Genomic DNA, 20,454 nt, shown 5'->3' on the forward strand with positions numbered 1-20,454 from the left:
TGTCTATAATTTTTAAGTTCCAAATTCAAAATAACAAGCAAAAAAGTACTAAATGGTAAATTGTAGAAGGCATGTCATTTTTAATTGAATTTATTGGGGTGACATTGGTTCATAAAACCATACAGGTTTCATGCTGCATCGTGTGCTCATAACCCAAGATAAAGTCTTTTTCTGTTGCCATTGACCCACTTTGCCCACTTCCACGTTCCCTTCCCCTCTTTCTCTCTGGCTATTATACTGTTGTCCATTTCTACTTAATTCCCTCACCCTTTTCACCTACTCCCTGCCCCCCTCCCCTCTAGCAGATGTCAGTTTGTTCTATGTATCTATGCTTCTGTTTCTTTATTGTTTGTTATATTATTTGGTTCATTACATTCCACATATAAGTGAAATCATTTGGTATTTGTCTTTCTCTGTCTGGCTTATTTCATTTAGCATAATAATCTCCAGGTCCATCCATGTTGTCGAAAAAGGGAGTAAAGACAGTCTCCTCAATAAATGGTGTTGGGAAAATTGGTGAGCTACATTAAAAAAAAAAATGAAACTAGACCAACTTACACCATACACAAGAATAAATTCAAAATGGATAAAAGACTTAAATGTAAGTCACGAAATCATAAAAATTCTACAAGAAAATATAGACAGTAAAATCTCAGACATCTCTCGTAGCAATATTTTTGCAGATATATCTTCTTGAGCAAGGGAACAAAGCTGAAAATAAACAAAAGGCATGCCATTTTTTATTTTTATCTTTTACTACAGAAAGTTAAGCAACACAGATTGAGCTATTCCTTATCAAAAAATTTCCTGTTCTTTCATATCTATCTTTGTTTCTTTTCTGACAGAATCTCTTGACATATCCTTACCTAATGCCATTAACCTTGACTCTGTTCTCTACCTGTTGTATAACATCTTATGTATGGAGTCATGACCAGCTAGAATATTCTTGGTATTAAATATCAGGAAAAAGTAATAAGAACACTTGTAAAAGGCAAGTCTTGCCATAATGTAATATTAAGAATATGAATGACTATCTCATTATTCAATAAATCTGAAAGTACAATGGTAACAATGCCAGAGAAATACAAAGAAAACCATAATATAATATGGCAGAAAAAATGTTATTTAATATAACTTTAAAAATTTAAATCCCTGAAGGGCTTAATACTTTGCCTATAGGTCTTCAAAAATTTTATACATTATTTTTGCTTAAAAGAAAATTTTCCTCATGAAATTATTTTATAATATTCTGTTTATAGTTTCCATTATGGTAATCTCACCATCAGTCCTTCTACCTCTTCTCTTTGCATTGTTGCCAAAATCATAACTCCATAGTGGTAGCCCATCACTGCTTAACCCAATTATAACAATGCCATCATTCTTGCCACATAAGGTTCCATAGCAAAGGGATAGAATCAGCAATGAACAAGTGGACAATTAAGACGAATGAGACCTAAGGACAAATTAGTTGAGGAATATTGGAGGAGACATTTTCTTGTCCCTCTCAGAAAAAGAGAGTTTTCAGGAGTCAGATATTCCTTTTTATGGATGTTGTAGACAGATGACCACTATGAGGGAAGGCAGCTTAAGAATAAAGTTGATCCCACACAAGGCAAATAAAACATACCAACTCTGGAACCTATTCTGATGGATCTGACACTTATGTGAGCCAATCAATCCTATTTCTTGCTTAAGTTAAGTTGGATTGGGACTTCTATTATTTGAAATACACATAATGAACCCTGACTGATACATTATTCTCTTCTCTTTTTAATTTCCCATTTTCCTAAAAATGTGCACGTATATTAATGTACTATTATCACATATCTCAATGTCAGATAATTTTGATCATAGCTCACTAGCAGATACTTTAGAAGAAACTAACTTACAGGGATGTTTTAGGAAAACAACAATATTGAATTTGGGGACTCATCAAAACCTTGAGAAATTATGTGAAATATCTTCAAAATATCTAAAGCACACCAATAACAAAAGATGATAATTTCTTCTTAATTTTAATACACTGGGAAAGTATACATCTTATAACTTGGGAATATCTTTGGTTTACTTGCATAATTTATTATTAATGCAAGCCTATTTATGCTCCTACTGACTTGATGTATAAAACTCTCCACAATGGCATTATCTGCCTAATGCGTCAAATCAAACAATGCTGTATGACTCTCAAGGCTTTTCACAATCTGGGTCCTCCCACTCTCCATACCTCTACCTGCATATAGTGGGAGCTCACAAACATGCACCTTCAGCTCCAGACTCTCCACAGCTGTGCTGTCCCTCTCCCTTCCTTTCCATATAACATCTTAATTTTTTCATCTGTGCTTTTTGGTCAAGCCCTCTTCCTCCTCCCCAAGAATAGAACTCTTTGAAATACATAAGCTCTGCCACAACATTTGGCTCTAATTATATCTTACTGTGCATTTACCTGTAATGCTTCTGCCTTCTTTGTAATTAGTTTGTTAGATCATTGAGAGCAAGAATTGGTATTTCTCTTATAACTACCCTCCAGAGCCTAAAATACTGTGTAGTAAATATTAAATGAATACAGCTTTATTAATTAACTAGAGGCCTGGGGCACAAAAATTTGTGCACTCGCGGGGAGGGGGAGGGGCCCTCAGCCTGGCCTGTTCTTTCTCGCAGTCTGGGATGCCTCGGGGGATGACCACCTGCTGGCTTAGGACCACTCCCCAGGGGGATTGGGCCTAAATTGGCAATCAGACATCCCTCTGGCAGCCCAGGAGCACGCAGTTGATGTCCACTTGCCAGCGGGGAGCAGGCCTAAGCTGCAGTCAGACATCCTTAGCACTGCTGAGGCGGGAGAGGCTCCCACCACCAACACTGTACTGGCAGCCGTCAACCTGGCTTGTGGCTGAGCAGAGCTCCCCCTGTGGGAGTGCACTGACCACCAGGGGGCAGCTCCTGAATTGAGCATCTGCCCCCTGGTGGTCAGTGTGTGTCATAGTGACCAGTCATTCCCAGTCGTTCTGCTGTTAGGGTCAGTTTGCATATTACCCTTTTATTATATAGGATAGAAGCCTGGTTCATGGGTGGTAGCCAGCTGGTTTGCCCTGAAGGGTGTCCCAGATCAGGGTGGGGGTCCTGCTGGGGTGCTTGGCCAGCCTGGGTGAGGGGCTGATGGCTGTTTGCAGGCTGGTCACACCCCCTTTAGGGTGGGGGTCCCCACTGGGGTGCCTGGCCAGCCTGGTGCGGGGCTGATGGTTGTTTGCAGGCTGGTCACGCCCCCCCCCCCCCAACTCAGTGGGACCCTCACCCCATGGAGGTTTGGCCAGCCTGGGTGAGGGGCTGATGGCTGTTTTCAGGTCGGCCACACCCCCTTTAGGGTGGGGGGTCCCTACTGGAGTGCCTGGCCAGTCTGGGTGAGGGGCTGAGGGCCATTTTCCGGCTGGCCAAGCCCCCCTGGTGACAGAAGCTCCCAGCCTCTCCTTTTTTTTTTTAATTCTGAGATTTATTTACCTTCTATAATTGAAACTTTGTAGCCTTGAGAGGAGCTCAGGAGCCAAGGTAGGCGGGAGGGAAGCTTGGCTTCTTCCATCACCAAGGGCAACCCAAGCCTCCCCCTCGCTCCAGCTCCGTGGCCACGGCCGGCTGAAAGCAGGTATCTGGGGTTTATTTACCTTCTATAATTGAAACTTTGTTGTTTTGAGTGGAGCTCAGAGCCGGCCAGGGTGGGGGGGCAGGAAGCTTGGCTTCCTCCATCACCAGGGGCAACCCAAGCCTCCTGCTTGCTCCAGCTCCATGGCCACGGTGGGCTGAAAGCAGGTATCTGGGCTTTATTTGTCTTCTGTAATTGAAACTTTGTTGCCTTGAGTGGAGCTCAGAGCCGGCCGCAACAGGCGGGAAGCTTGGCTTCCTCCATCATTGGGGCAACCAAGCCTCCTGCTTGCTCCAGCTCCATGGCTGCCAGCCGCCATCTTGGTTGGGTTAATTTGCATATAGTTGCTCTGATTGGCTGGTGGGTGTGGCTTAAGATGTAGCAAAGGTAGGTCAATTTGCATGTTTGTCTTTTATTAGTGTAGATCATGTTTTATTATTTTCTTACAGAATCTGTCACATGAAACTAGAAAAAGATTTTAATTTACTAGATGGACTGAGGGCTGCCAAATTTAGCAAACAAAAATATAGGATGCTCAATTAAATTTAGATTTCAGATAAATAACAAACTTTTTATTGTATAAGCATATGCAGTGCAATATTTGAGGCATAATTATACTAAAAATTGTCTGCCTTATAGTTTAAAATTCAAATGTCATTGGCTGTCCTTTATTTTTATCTGGAAATCCTAGATTGGCCTTCCCTACAGAAATATGTGTGCTTATTTTTCTAAATAAGCTAAATACCGCATTTATGAATTGCTTACCATTACATAGTTTTGCTAATCAAGTACAATAGTAATGAAGTTCTCTGCATTGTTTCACCTGGTAGTGACAACAAATAAATTGAGTAATCCTTTTCTGAAAGTCACCATGCATGCATGTGTAGAGGGAGCAAAGTTAAACAAAATGGCATTTCTGCCCTCAAGTAATTCATAGTTGGATGGAAGAAGGGAAAGCCCATTTCAGTCCAGCCTCTACTTGATGTGCAATCCAGATCATCCATTGGCCAAAATTATTTTTAGGCCTAATCCAACCCTCCTGGGCAAAGATCTAAGATGTCACTGTACACTTAGGTTGTCAAAAAAGAAATATATTGGTTTTGAAGTATACATTAAATAGTTCTTGCCTTCGAAGTGTTTATAAACACCACAATTAATAATCCTACATAAAAATAATTATTTATAATTTGTTTTGACCAGCATGCTTTACTTAGAGTTTGATAATGAAGTTAGTTTAATTATGGAAGATTCTTTTTCTACTTTCTGGATATTTAATGTGCATTTTATTTAGCAAAAGCAATGAAAATGAAAATTTTCTCCCCTCCTAGCCATTGTACAAATATTTCACAGGTAAATGCCATGTGATTAATTAATTTGAGTCATGTATTTAAGTGGTTATTAGGATCCAGTGGTTTATATTTTGAATCTCGGTCTGCTTTAGCTAATTTCTGGTCATCAATCTTTTCTGCAATGGAGAACAATTTCCCAGGAGACATTTTCTTTGCCTGGCACAATGTTATAAAAATTTTGTTTTTGTCAAGGGCGGGGGAAAAAAAAAGGACACATATGTAATACCCTTTGTAATACGTTAAGCAATAAAAAAAATAAAAATAAATAAAAATGTCATAATAAAAAATTAAAAAAAAAAAGAAAGAAAAGGAAAAATAAAAAAAAAAGATTTTGTGAGCCCTGACTGGTTTGGCTCAGTGGATAGAGCATCAGCCTGCAAACTGAAAGGTCCCAGGTTCGATTCTGGTCAAGGGCATGTACCATGGTTTCAGGCACATCCCCAATGGCGGGTGTGCAGGAGGCAGCTGATCGATGTTAATCTATCATCGATGTTTCTGACTCTCTGTCCCACTCCCTTCCTTTCTGTAAAAAATCAATAAAATATTTTTTTTTAAAAAAAGATTTTGTGAGTGCATTTGTGTGTACATAAAGTTTGGTATTAGTTTTTAAATTATTTTTTTCTACACTATATTTATTAATTTGTTTATTAAACACCATGTAATTGGATGATATCTGTAATAATCAAAGATTTCAAATTCCAAAAACATTTTTCGTGTGTGTGTGAAAAGTATTTCTCAGACTTAGACCATGTAATTCAAGTTTTTAAAACAATGTCACCTGAACATACATGCATAAAAAATTTTCAGTTCTGAAATAGTATATTTTTTTCCTTTTTAAAAACACAGAAGTTATTGATTTAAGCCACCAATCCATATTTTCTTGAAGGTCATTTTCAACTAAAATAACAAGGCATAATCTAATAAATGATCATTCCCATGGAATTCAATTGGTTATGAACATATCAGATGAAGTTACAAATGAAATGGAAAAAATAAAATAATAAAGACATTTTCTTCTTAAACATTAGATAAAATGTTACATTAAAAAAATTGTGACTGGTGTTTGCTAAAATAAATTTGTAATATTGATAAATAAAAAAAGGTAATGAGACTATTGCGGTAACTTATACCAGTTTTAGTGATTTGTCAGTTACGAGGGCAGAGGGCTATAGTTAGCATTAGCATTATGCCAAGTCTTTGGACATTATGAAAAACTCATATACAGAGTATATTTTAGGCTGTCAAAATTACCTTGGGTAGCTCTTCAATTTGATTGGCATCTAGATAAAGCTCCTCTAATGTCCGTTCAAAGTTAAAGACTTCTTTTGGCACCTGCTGAAGGCTGCAGTGGGAGTAATCTAAAACTGAGATGATTTCTTCTTCACCTCGGAAACATCGGCACGGCACCAGGCGGCCGATGAGTTTCCGTTTGGTGGTCATCTCCAGGCAATGCACTAGAGAAAAACAGAAAAAGAAAAACACAATTGCTTAATCAACTACCTGCTTGTAATATTTAAAACTTAGAAATTTAATGTTGGTATATATTGTATAATTACATATTACTTTAAAATTTATATTGGACATGCCCAAGCATTATATCATTTAATCCTTAAACATACCTACAAGGTATGTGAGATAGGATTGATTCCCATTTAACAAATAAAACAATGGATTTAGAGAGGTTAAGAGACTTCTCAATATCATACAGTTTGGGAATAACAGAACTGGGCCATATTGCAATGTTATTACTATACTTCCACTTCCACTTGAAACATGGATTTATGATATGCTTTTAATTTTACACAAGTAACAGTGGAGAACAGAAACCTCCAGAAATTGTTGAAAAAATACTTTTCTCCCATTTCTGCAAGTTTCACCACTAAGGTTTATGATGTCTTCTTTTTGACCCACAAATTCATACAATCAGTTAACATATACTCATTGAAAAACCACTCTGTTCTAGGCACTGATCTAGGTACTGGGGAGAGAGTGATGAATTGAACAGATTCTCTGTTTTCATGAAGCTTATGTTCTATTGGAACAACAAATCAGAGTTGGATTGGTTATGTGCGTAGAATGAGGGCCTATCTTTATGAATCCTGTGATTTTCATGGGAGAAAATAACTTGTAATCATGGCAGAAACCTGTGACATCCTTGGCATGACTTTCTCTAAGTTAAACTGAATAAATACCATAAATTGTGTACAGATTTGTATCATGCACCTACAGTACTTTATTAAATCTATTATTTTTTATGTTATTCTTCTCATAGATTGTAAGCCTCTTAAGGGTAGAAATCATGTTTTGTTCATATTTTGCATTTGTCTTGGTGCTTGACAACAAATATAGAATGATCAAATGAATACAAGAATAAATAAACAAACATGTCTGCGACTCTTTCCCCAACCACATCAGGTACTGATAGCTTGATTGAAAACTTTTCATTCTAACTAAAAGGTCACTCTGTCTGTGATGTCTCCCCAGGAAGAATAATGAGTAGTGTCTTCCTCTGAGTTCCCAGAGCACTAACTATGTAGCTTCCTAGTTATTTGTACCACTAGAGGCCTGATGCAAGAAATTTGTGCAAGAGTAGGCCTTCCTTCCTCACCTCCCCACCCCCCACCCCTGCTGGCACCAACTTCCCTCTGGCACCTGGGACCCGGGCTTCCCTCACAGCCCTGGCTTTGTCCGGAAGGACCTCTTTCATTGACCCAAAAGCATATTATGCTTTTATTATTATAGATTTCCCTATAAGGGAGTTCTGTAGGGGCCCAGGGTAGGCCACCCTAAGATGTCCCAAAATGGCATACCAATTATTTTGATTTAACCTTATTGAAGAAATTATCCTCCAAGAAGAAAACCCTGATCACTTTGTCCCCCTAAAAGTAGAAGATATATCACCAGGTGATAGGTGCCGTACCTGTTCCAGGGGGCTGACACAATTTTATCATAAGATTTATAAGAATCCAAAGTCTGCATCAAACTAAAAAATTTTGCACAGCAAATGAAAGCATTAACAAAATGAAAAGACAACATATGGAATGGGAGAAGATACTTGCCAATGACACATCCGATAAGGCGTTAATATCCAAAATTTATGAAGAACTCATGCAACTCAACACCAATAAAACAAACAAGCGAATGGGCAGAAGGTCATAATAGACATTTTCCCAAAGAGGACATATAAATGGTCAACAGGCGTATGAAAATATGTTCAATGTCACTAATCAGAGAAATACAAATTAAAACCATAGTGAGATATCACCTCACACCTGTCAGAATGTTCAATAAATCAACAAATAAGTGTTGGTGAGGAGGTGAAGAAAAGAACCTTCACACACTGTTGGTGGGATTGCAAATTGGTGCAGCTACTATGGAAAACAGTGTAGAGGTTCTTCAAAAAACTGAAAATAAAACTACCTTATCATCTAGCAATTCCACTTCTGGGAGTATATCTGAAGAAATACAAAACTCTAATTTGAAAAGATATATGCATCCCTATATTTATTACAGTGTTATTTACAATAGCCAAGATATAGGTAGTGCCTTTCAAGTCTCCACGGGGGGATCTAACACATATTAGGCAACCAATAAATGCATCTAGTAAACCTCTGACATCTATCAGGCACCTAGTACATGTTTGCTGAGGTTAGTGCATTTGTAAAAATAAGTGACAACTGCTTAGACTAAAATAGTAGCAGTGAGGATGGAGAGGAGTGATAAACTGGAAAGATATTTAAGAAGCACAATCAAGTGTTGGTGAAGGATGAAATGAGAGGTGGAAGGGGAGGCTGTGGAGCAAAGAAAGGTGTCTTAAGAGATTCCCAGGTTTTTAATTTGAGTCACTAGTGGCCACATTGACCACCCAGCTGTGATGCTGTAGAGCTGACATATACTCTGTCTGTCTTGATGACATACAGATGAGTGAGGAATCGATTGTTCATGCTTTCTGTCACCCAGTGTCTCACACTTACCCTTTTGTGCTGAACAACATGGTTGTTTTTGATACCCACCTTGTGCTACCACCACAAAATTTTTATTATGAACCAAGAGAAGTAAGACAAAATCCAGGTCTGCACCTGAACACTTTGGCCAGAGGGTTCACTGTCCACCAAGACTTCTGGAATTTAATTCGTTTATAACTGCTTTGTCTTTCATTGACCCAAATGGTAGGCACCTCTGATCATCTTTTCTGTCCCATCTCTCATCCCCACAAGGTGCTGAGGCTTTCCCTGGCTCAACTTCTCTTTCCTCTACACCCTGAACTCTGAGATTATGCCTTACATCATGATCAACTCCAATGAGCCTCATCTTCTTCACGAAATGCTCCCTCCCCATCGTAGTCTCAATAGAAACTTGGCTGACCTACAGGCTTTACAAGTGGAACATGATGATTTCCAAACACTTCAGGCTTGGAAAGTGGAGTTGTTATCCTCCTTTGTTCTCTAAAAACTATTACTTTTCTTTCGTCCTGTAAAACCTCTGTGCTTTGATGGTCTCATTACCTGGCAGTAACATCACTCTGCCCTTCCTCAGACCTTCCATTTATCATCTCTTGAACATCTTCTCTCCCCACCGATAACTTTGGTATCTAATGCAAGGACTATTTCTCAATCATAATTCTTTCCATTCCTGACTTATGCCCCCTACAGATAATAATTTTCAACATTTTAGAGGTTTTTCTCTTACCCTAAAATTCTAAATAACTTGATTACAGAGCTACTACTGACTTTGCAATGACAGGTTTCTAGTGAAAAATGTGGCAGTTTATCTTTCTTCTAATAAATTCCTGCATACTTGTAATCAACCAAACAATATTGTTTTAAATTAATAGTATTTATTTTATGATGACTATATTCCACTGCAATTCAATCACATTTTATTTCTTGTGCTTTCTTTTTTCTTTAAAAATTGCCTCTTGTTTTCTTTGGTTGGGTTTTTATGCACCTTCCACTAATTCAATGTCCTATCTCCTCTTGGTATAGTCAAACAAATGTAATTTGATTTTTAATAATTTCTCACTCCCCTGAAATAATCCGTTAGAAGCAGTCTATCTTCTTGCTCCTATTTGGGTTGGTTACTTTTTCCTTGCTAGACTTATTGGAATATAATATCCAATGTTGGAATATAACATCTAATAACTTACTGAGAAAGCATCTATGGTAGGTACATTTTTTGAAAACTTTGCATGTCTGAATATGGTTTTATTTCACCCACAAGCAATTGAAAGGTTGGTTGAATATACACTTCCAGGTCAGAAATAATTTTCCTTCTGTATTTGAAGGCATTTTAATTTAATATTTTCTAGCTTTGAAAATGGTTGCCAGGAAATCCAGTCCCATTACTATTCAAAATCCCAGTTTATACCCACATTCCCTTCCATCAGAACATTTTAGAATTTTTATCTTATCTGTAGTCTTTTGAAATTTCATGAAAATGTGCTTTGATGGTGTGTGTGTGTGTGTGTGTGTGTGTGTGTGTGTTGTTTTTAAATTCCATTGTACTGGATACTTCATGGACCTCTTCAATTTGAAAGCACTTATCCTTCAATTCTGTTAAATTTTCTGTTATTTAATTGGTAATTTCCTCCTCTTTGTTGTTTTTATTTTCCCCTTTTCTGCAATCCTGATTAGCTGGATGTAGGACCTACCTTTTAGATCTATCTGGTAACAATTATTTTTTTCTCTTGTAATTTCCATGTCTGTGTCCTTTTATTCTATTTTCTGGGAGAGTTTCTTAACTTTATCTTCTAAATCTACTGACTGTATTATCTATATCTGCTAGCATATTATATTTTCCACAAGTTATTTGTTGCTTCCTGAATGGATGCTCCTTTTTCATAGTATGTTAGGGGACCATAAAACGTTAATGTTCTCTTAGATTCTTAGAAGATATCAACAATACATTTTAAATCTTTTTTCCTCCTGTTTCTTGCATTATTTCTGAATTCTATTTTCTGTTTGTTTATTTAGTTCTTTATCTTTCATGATTGGGCTTTAAAAAATATCTGCTGATCCCTGGCTGTCCTTCAATATTGAAGAGTGAAGCATTAAAAAGTTAATTGGAAGCTTTGTATGCATAATAGGTTTCACTGCAGGATGGTCTGGCAGAAAGCCAAAGAATATTCTCATCTTCTGTCTGGGGCATAGCTATGCAGTGTTGTATATAGAGAAATCCAGTCAATTTTCCTATTTTCAATACTAAGTCTCTTCCAGTTCCTTGCCTGGTACCTGTTGCCTTCAAGACTCAAAGGAAATCTATGGAGTAAATTACTTTTTGTATCCCTTTGAGAGTACTTTATAATGTAGCTCATAATGTACTTTGCATGTAGATGAATATAAACTACAGCTTCATTCCCTGTCTTCTCAAAATTTGCTGAAATTTCTTATCTCTAGATGTCTTTTATTTTCTCTGTCTTTATGGATATATGTATTTTAAAATTTCTTTCATTTGGTGAAAACTTGGTGGTAAGAACAGATAAATAAGGAAGGTGGGAAATTATCTTCCAGGTTTAAGAGGAAGTTTTTCTTTGATCACTTTTAGACTTTTAATCCCTCATTAGTTGAAGTGTTAGGAATATGGGGCAGAGAACTACATCCTTCTTTGGAACAACCCCTTTCTTTGGCTCCTGTGACAGCATTCTCTTCTCACATTTATCCCTGCACTTCGTTTCCTCTATTTCAATGTTTTGAGAAGATGCTATCTTCTCTCCAAACACTGAGATTTATAGTATTAGACACTCCCCTCGCCCCTTCCAGGCCCATTCCCTTCTAGTTATACACTCTTTACTTTTACAATCTCACTTAACTTTGATGAGTGGATGATTATAAACATTCTTTTTATCTCTACTCAGGTTATTTTTCTTATTGTTTCTACTTTATGGGCATCTCAAATATAACTGTTCAAAACTGAAGTGATGCTCTTAAAAGGTAGTGAGCATCATGATGGTCAAGAATATGGAGCTAACTTCCTCGCTGTGAGTCTCTTGGCACACTGTTTTACCTCTCTCAGTTTAGCCTATAAAATAAGAGTACATAAAAAAATACTAAAATTGTGTCTTCAGGTTTTAAGCATTCACAGTGTAAGCAACGACTGTTCTGCCCCCAAACCTCCACCTCATCCTGTGTTCTAAATCTCAGTGGATGGAAATATCATTCACCTAGTTTCTTAATATAGCAACTTTGGCACTGTTCTTGACTCCTCTAGTTCGCTTACTTTCCACATCTATCACCAAGTCCTAACCATTAAATAGCCTAAACATTTATTGAACCAAGTTCAATTGCTCAGCAACCTAGCCCAAACTATTATCTCTTGCACTTATGCCTGTCTCTCTTTTTTCCCTCCACAGTGCAGCTGGAGTGACCTTTTAAAAACATAAATATTATGCTGTCACCCCCTTGGTACAAACACTTCATGACTCCTCTCTGACCTCTAGGCAAAGTCTAACATTTTTACTCTGGCATACCAAGGATGGTGATGCCTTGGGGTCTGACTGCTGCCTTCTACATACACTCTTCTCATTGCTTTCTGGCTTTTTGCATTCACAGCTTCTTTTATAAACTCTAAGACTACATGATTTCTCCTATGCCAGAGCCTTCAGCAATAGGGCTGCTTCTGCATAGGTACATTTCCCTTGCCGTTTAAAATAATTGTATGAAGAAGGGAAAATAGCCTCTACTTATCATCAAGGCAGGTTATGATTCTTGAGCATATATTCCAACTCTATGTTGCAATTCCTGTTGATCACATTTTAATTACTTAATTCAATATCAATCTTGTTTACTAGATTGAAACCTCTGTGAGAGGAGGCCATGTCCAGCCTGTTCAAGAATGCATATTTCCAATAAGTTGGTTAGTATGTGGTCCAGAGTTGATACTTTAAAAATATTGATTATTAGCAAATCAATATGGGAGCTAAGATGATATAACTTTCATTTGTACAGTCCTTGCAAAAATTGCAAAACAATTTATAACCTTTCACCTTGCTTTTCCATAAAATAGGCATATGTGTAACTTTCCATATTTTAACAATAACTAACATTTAGTGAATCTGTGATGTGCATACGGTCACACACAGAGTAATTAGTAGACTTGAGATTGGGTCTCATATCTCCTTCCCCAGAATCACTGATTTTTTAAAAAATATATTTTTATTGATTTCAGAGAGGAAAGAAGAGGGGGAGAGAGAGATAGAAACATCAATGATGAGAGAAAATCACTGATTGGCTGTCTGCTGCACACCCACACTGGGGATTGAGTCCACAATCTGGGCCACGTGCCCTGACTGGGAATCAAATTGTGACCTCTTGGGTCATAGGTCAACGATCAACTGCTGAGCCACGCTGGCCAGGCAGAATCATTGATTTTTTTTTCTATTAGAGATCTTGCATTACATTAATAGCAATGTATATAGATCAGCATATGAGAATTTATAGTCATGACTTTATTATCAGTTCACACACACACACACACACACACACACACACACACACGAGAGTTATTTTCACATAGAATACTTTATAGATGCAAAACAGAATGAAGGAGTGGCAGTGAGGGAAATAACATTGGCCTCTTAGTGATCAGTTTTAGATAATTTTTTGAATGTCAAAAGTATGGAAATGTAATGTGGTAGAATTGAGAAAGCTTTTCAGGAATTGTGTAAGCACAAAACACAAGAAAGTACATACACATTACATACATTATATACAGAAGCACATTTATTTTTTTCTGAAACATGACCATAGCCCAGTATACCACAAAGACATGTAGCTTCATGCCCAGTGTTTGGAGTCTGACTCAAGCCATCTGATTTGTTGTGTTACTACATATCCTTAGCACACATCCAAAAGAGAAATTCTTAGATTTTCAATTTTTCAAAAGGATTTAAAGAGGCAAAACAGGTATTCATCTTTTCCTGGCAAGACCCTTCCAGTAAATTCCTTGAAATCAAAGATAAGAGCATTTTTTTTCTGGCTACTCACAACACTACATTGAGCTCCTTCTCTCTTGAATCGTGTTTTTAAAAAATCTAAATTGAATAGCTAAAGGGGATTTTTTTCTATAACCACAGTGTGCAGTCAACAGCCTCCCTTTTGACATTCTCCTAGAATCAAATGCATTTAAACAGCAGGTTTGATAATAAGGCCTCACCCAAGTGAAGTCAAAGGAAGATTCACCTGCTACATTCTTCAAACCCTTCTCTACTGATAATTTACGCCAAAAAGAATTTCAACCATTTGAGAATTATGCCTGCAGTAGTTGACTCAGGCTATAAGAATATGAGTATCAAAGCACCTGTCTTTCGATACCTCTGTGCATTCCTTAGGATTTTATACCTTTGTCTGGTCTGTTTATGCTAACCTTGTATAAAATTACATACTTTGAAAGATAAAGGGATAAAGGAAAGTTCAATCTTTCTAAGATTTCTTGGGACAAATACCCTGGCTATCCTCATTAGTTGGCACAGACTTACATTTTTCAAATAACAAACGTTTCTAATTTATTCACTGAGAAACCTTTGCTTCACTAAATGTGCCACAGGGAATTGGAAAACTGCCAAGTTCTCTCCATGTCCTACTTCAAGAAACATTCTTAAAACCATTACCTAACCTCAAGTATGTCTCTGAAACCCCTTTATCAAGACAACTGGCATGTTGCTTATAGGACTTCATGTGGAGCATCTGAGGCTTGTTTTTTGACCATTAAAATGATCCCACTTCAAAATTACTCAGATTTCAGGGGTTTGTTTTCATCTTGTCATTACAATATTTGAAAGCCTGCAATTATTACACACAATTTTATTTGCTTTCAATACATGGGCACCAGTTTGTCTTGATAAAAATCAATGAACTGTCATTAGGACAAAACCCTTGTGGTCCTTAATGCTGACATTATCACATTAGCAATCAAAACAAGAAATCAAGAAGAAAAGCATGGTGCCTGGTACCTAGAAGAAGCTTATCAAATATTTCTAAGTTATGCTTCTAGACAAGCTACTTCTTCTAAGAATAAATCAATGTTTCTGTTCTCTCTGTACACATTCTTCCCATTTCATCTACTGATTTCAAGAGTCTTTCTATGAATGATTCCCAATATAAACCATCATCCCTGATATAGTTTTTGCTTCATGAGCTCCCTATCTTTGAATAAAATTTAACTAACCTAAAGCAGATATTGGAAATATTTATAAAGCACCTACTTCACACTAGACACTGCCCTTTCCTTCTCGATTTCTAATTTTGATTAGCTTTGTTTTACTTCTCTTAATTCTGAACCTTGGAGTCATCTTTTACTGCTTCTTCTTTCTTTCCTCCCATAGTAAACCTTCTACATCTTCCCCATTCTTTCTTTACCATTCATTCAATCTGGATCAGACCCTTATCATATCCTGGTGGTAGTGCTAAAAATATAACTGTATGGACGTATACTGTTTCCAGATACCTTTACTTTACCATCATTTGTTCAACACATATTTATTAAATGCCTACTCTGTGGTAGGTAGGTACTGGGTTATAAGTAGGAAATACCAGTGAATAAAAGAGCTCTGGTTCCTGCTCTAATGAATTTACTGGGTAGTAAGGAAGATGAATACTGAATAAAACATGTGCAAATACTAGTAAATCCATAATTGCAGATTATGATAATTGCTATAAAAGGAAATTTTAAAGTTATATCCATTTTATATATTGACATACACATTAAGTATCTTGACTAATCTCCTAAAATGCATCTCTATTTCCCAGCTCTGGGATCTTCACAGAGTCCAAATTTTCTAGAGCAGTATTCCCCAGTCCATGCTCCTGGGTGGTATCTTCCTCTAAGAAATAAGTATACTAATATGACCCCAGAAAGGTCTTGTGGTAAATATATTTATCTTTGTTCAAACCAGTGTTTACTAAACACTTAAAAAAAACCCCAAAAAACAGAAAATGTTGAAGTTTATCACTGTAATTAGGAATGAGTATTTAGAATACATTTTAGGAAATTCTGGTCTACACGATATTTTATCTTGACATTTAAACTCATTCCAACCCAATTTTTCAGCTGTTTTACCTCGTACTTTCATATGCATACTTTTCCAATTCTGTGCTCTAGCTTACATTACACCCAATATGTCCCTTACCCATATTTCCCATCTATATCAGTCTGGCCAATTTATGCTATACCTATGATATCTTTATAAACCATGGTGGTTGTTAGAATTCATTTGCAGGTCTTAAAACATCACAGTAACTGATATTATAGAAACCTGTAAAATGGAACATCTTAGAATGATAAATAGAATGTTCTGTTTTACTCTTTATTTACGTCATTGCCTATGAGTCACAGTGTGTGCTATTAAAAAAGTCGATAGAATTTGAGTTTAGATTATTTATTCAAGATCAACTTCTTTTTAAAGGTTTCTCTAACTGTTCCAGACTATATAAAAAATGCTGCTTTCCTTGTCTTCCTCCTCCTCATTGTTGTTATTATTGTCATCTTAACTAACTACTTTAAAGAACATCAACCTCAGGATTATAGAATCAATTTGGGGAAAAAGTGTCTTGAGAGAAGATTTTTACTAAGTAGTGGCATATACAAGGTTACTCAAAATGACTCCTTATTGTATCACACAGATGAGTAACAGTATTTTAGTATTTCCATTTTCTCTTGGAATTTTAATCTACTCACTTAAATATGAAAATATAACAGTGGAGGACAGTAGAAATCAGACTTCAAGATTAGATTAATAATAGTCTGGCTTCAGAAAAAAGTTCTACTTCTGTAAAAAAAAGTTATAGTTATGTTTCTTATAGAATTTGCTTTCAGATAAATTGTGAACCTCAGCCAAGAGCAACATAAAGAAATCAATTTCTAAGATTTGGGACACTCTTAAAGATCTAACTTTCATAAGATGATAATCTAAAATAATAAATTGCTGGAATAATATCTGAAGGCTTGTTCACAGAGAGACAGAATAAGGGAATAGAACAGAAGTAGTCAAATAAAGGCTATTTAATTAATACAATCTTAGGTTTGGTTGAACCTTAGTCTGATCACTTATCTCACCCTTACATAAATTACTTAAAGATGGTCTTATACCTTAATATCTCCTGAGATATTTTTTATGCTGTAGTATAAGATAATGATTTATATTCTTAATGATGACTGAGCTATTAAGAAAAATATTAATTATTCAACATCATTTATTGAGAAGCCAGAGTTGTATATAGTACATTTAGAAGTACTAGTTTAATCAAATATTTTATTTAATGAAAATTTGGGTACAAAATGGTAAATATTTACTTTTGTAAATAAAAAGTCCACTTTGTATGAAGCATTTCACTCCACACCTTCTTTCAAGATTTGAGAAGATGCATTTATTGGGGGCTAGCAAGAAAACATTTTCCATGTAGTTCTCATCTTAGGGATTCCTTGCCTTTTGTGTTGTGACACAATGTCAATATGGTGCCCTTCACAAGACATGATGAAAGACCTGTGTTTTCAAACTGATATAAACAACTTAGAGAAAGTGCTTTTAGATGGCATTTCATGCTGTTTTATACTCATTCTTCAATCATAACTATAGATAACTTCTAGGATTATCTATATTTATTAATATTTTAAGTAATGCTGATGATGGTGGTACTTGTGTCTTCTATTTAGACCAAATGCTGCAATTCTGCAACTCAACTAAATAAACAGGACTTGTAGTGGCAATCTTTTAATCAATTAAGTTGCTTTGGGTATAAATCTAGGCAGTTACTTTATAATTGGAAAGATTTTAAGAGATTTACGAAACAAATGAGCTTGCTTGATGTCACCCTCAGGCTGAAAAAAGAGTCAAAGTAAAAGGAATATTAATTGAACAAGTTTAAAGCTGGAAGGAAGTTAAAAACATGGGAGAATGCACTCATGAAAGCTTCCCAGGGTGGAATCAGAGGTGCATATAAAACTGAACTTTTTAGGAGAAACCAAGATGGCGGCATAGGTAAACACCTGAAATTGCTGCCTCGCACAACCACTTCAAAAATACAACTAAAAGACAAAACAGACATCATCCAGCACCACAGGAAGGCTGGCTGAGTGGAAATTCTACAACTAAAAGGAAAGAGAAAAGCACACTGAGACTTAGAGGAGGTGCGGAAGTAAAGTGCAGAGGTACAGAGGCGCACGCAGAAAGAGCTGGCAATGGAGGACGTGGTTGTCTTTTTCAATTGGGAGGGAGACACAAGCTTCCAACTGCTCTGGACTCCAGGTCCAGGTGAGTCGCTGGGGAGCCAAGCACACACAGGGAGAAACTGGACTGTCTGGCATTGGGCGGAACTCAAGGGTGGCGTTCTCTCAGAGGGGCTTGCAGCGATTACTTCGGGACACTGAGACCCAGAGCCTCATAGGGCAGGGCTGAGGATCAGCCATAGCTTTTTGCTCCGCCCTGTTGATTCCCTGAGACCCCGCTCCACCCATCTGTGTGGAGAGGATTTTACATATGAATGGCCTGGCCCCTTGCAATCTAAAATTACCTAACAAACTGCAGCTGGGTCAGAGAGACCCAGAACTTCCAAAAGAAGTCCCAAGGCCCCAGAGCAGCTTGCATTACTTCACAGCTGGGCCTCATCTGGGCACCTCCAAACCACAAACAAGTAAGAGGAATCTGCAGATCTCTCCATAGCTCCTGCTGGGTAGCCTCAGGAAGAGGCTAAATTAGCACCTCCTTAGAGATCCAAGAGCCAGTGTACCCAGTGGTCAGAGTGGGACCATCCAGATTACAACTCCTCAGATCCATAAGGGACACAACTCAGGGGGCAGACTCAGTGAGCACCAAAGCCCCACTGAAGCAAGTCTTGCCCCAGAAGGGTGTCTTCAGCACAGGGGTTCTCCTACCGTAGACACAGCGGATTCTCACAGGCAATTGGCCTGGAGGTCAATTCCTCCCAGTGATACCAACAACAATCAAGGCTTAACTATAACAAGACTGTGCACAAAGCCCACAAAGGGTTGCACCAAGAGGGTCCACCTCTGGTAATTGGGGAGGCTGAGCCACTGGGCCTTATAGGACACCTAGCACACAAAGCCACTCTATCAACACAGGGAAGCAGCCAAAATTCAGAGACAAAGAAACAGGTCACAAATGACAGGAATGGAGGAAAGCAAACTACTGGATATAGAGTTCAAAACCACAGTTATAAGTTTTTTCAAGAATTTTCTAGAAACCACCAATAAATTTAGTGAGACCCTCGAGGATATGAAAAAGGATCAATTAGAAATTAAGCATACACTGACTGAAATAAAGAGAATATTATACAGAGATCCAACAGCAGACAAGAGGATCCCAAGAATCAAGTCAAAGATTTGAAATATGAAGAAGCAAAAAAATACCCAACTGGAAAAGCAAAAAGGAAAAAGAATCCAAAAATATGAAGATAGTGTAAGGAGCCTCTGGGACAACTTCAAGCATACCAACATCCGAATTATGGGGGTGCTAGAAGAAGAGAGAGAGCAAGATATTGAAAACCTTTTTGAAGAAATAATGACAGAAAACTTCCTCTACCTGGTGAAAGAAATAGACTTACAAGTCCAGGAAGTGCAGTGAACCCCAAACAAAAGGAATCCAAAGAGGACCACACCAAGACACATCATAATTAAAATGCCAAGGGCAAAAGACAAATAGAGAATCTTTAAAGCAGCAAGAGAAAAACAGTTAGTTACCTACAAGGGAGTATCCATATGATTGTCAGCTGATTTCTCAATAGAAACTATGCAGGCCAGAAGGGAGTGGCAAGAGATATTCAAAGTGATGAATAGCAAGAACCTATAACCAAGATTACTTTACCCAGCAAAGCTATCATTCAGAATTGAAGGTCAGATAAAGAGCTTCACAGATAAGAAAAAGCTAAAGGAGTTCATCACCACCAAACCAGTATTATAGGAAATGCTGAAAGGTATCCTTTAATAAGAGGAAGAAGAAGAAAAAGGTAAAGATAAAAATTATGAACAGCAAATACATATCTATCAACAAGTGAATCTAAAACTCAAGTGAATAAAAAATCTGATGAACAGAGTAAACTGGTGAATATAATAGAATCAGTGGCATAGAAAGGGAGTGGACTGACAATTCTCAGAGGGAACGGGGTGTGGGGCGTGTGGGAAGAGACTGGACAAAAATCGTACAGCAATGGATGTGGACCATGGGCGGGGGGGAGGGGGTAAGGGCAGAGGGTGAGGTGGGAACTGGGTGGAGGGGAGCTATGGGGGGAAAAAAGAGGAACAGCTATAATAATCTGAACAATAAAGATTTATTTTAAAAAATAAAACTGAACTGTTTTGTTACGATTCTGAATTTTTTTAACTGTTATTCTACAATATGTAATTAAAAGTATAATTTCAAACAACAATTTTAAACATCCTGAGTATTTAAAGCTTACCTTTATTCATCCTATAAGTAATAGATTCCCTGGCTGGAATTTTTTTAGTTAAAATTTTTACCGAATTAAA

At 37.2% G+C, this 20,454-nt stretch overlaps 1 protein-coding gene across 2 annotated transcripts in view; it reads right to left on the reverse strand.

The window, feature by feature from the left end:
• LRRC7 (leucine rich repeat containing 7) overlaps positions 1–20,454 on the reverse strand; it is a 495,371-nt gene that overhangs the window by 320,251 nt on the left and 154,666 nt on the right. For both annotated transcript variants that reach the window (XM_059689215.1, XM_059689216.1), the window contains one exon: positions 6,232–6,434. In XM_059689215.1, coding sequence (XP_059545198.1) covers positions 6,232–6,434 — 203 coding nt within the window. The remainder of the gene's footprint in view (positions 1–6,231; positions 6,435–20,454) is intronic.

Source organism: Myotis daubentonii, chromosome 3 (genome assembly GCF_963259705.1).
Source record: "Myotis daubentonii chromosome 3, mMyoDau2.1, whole genome shotgun sequence".
NCBI lineage: Eukaryota > Metazoa > Chordata > Mammalia > Chiroptera > Vespertilionidae > Myotis > Myotis daubentonii.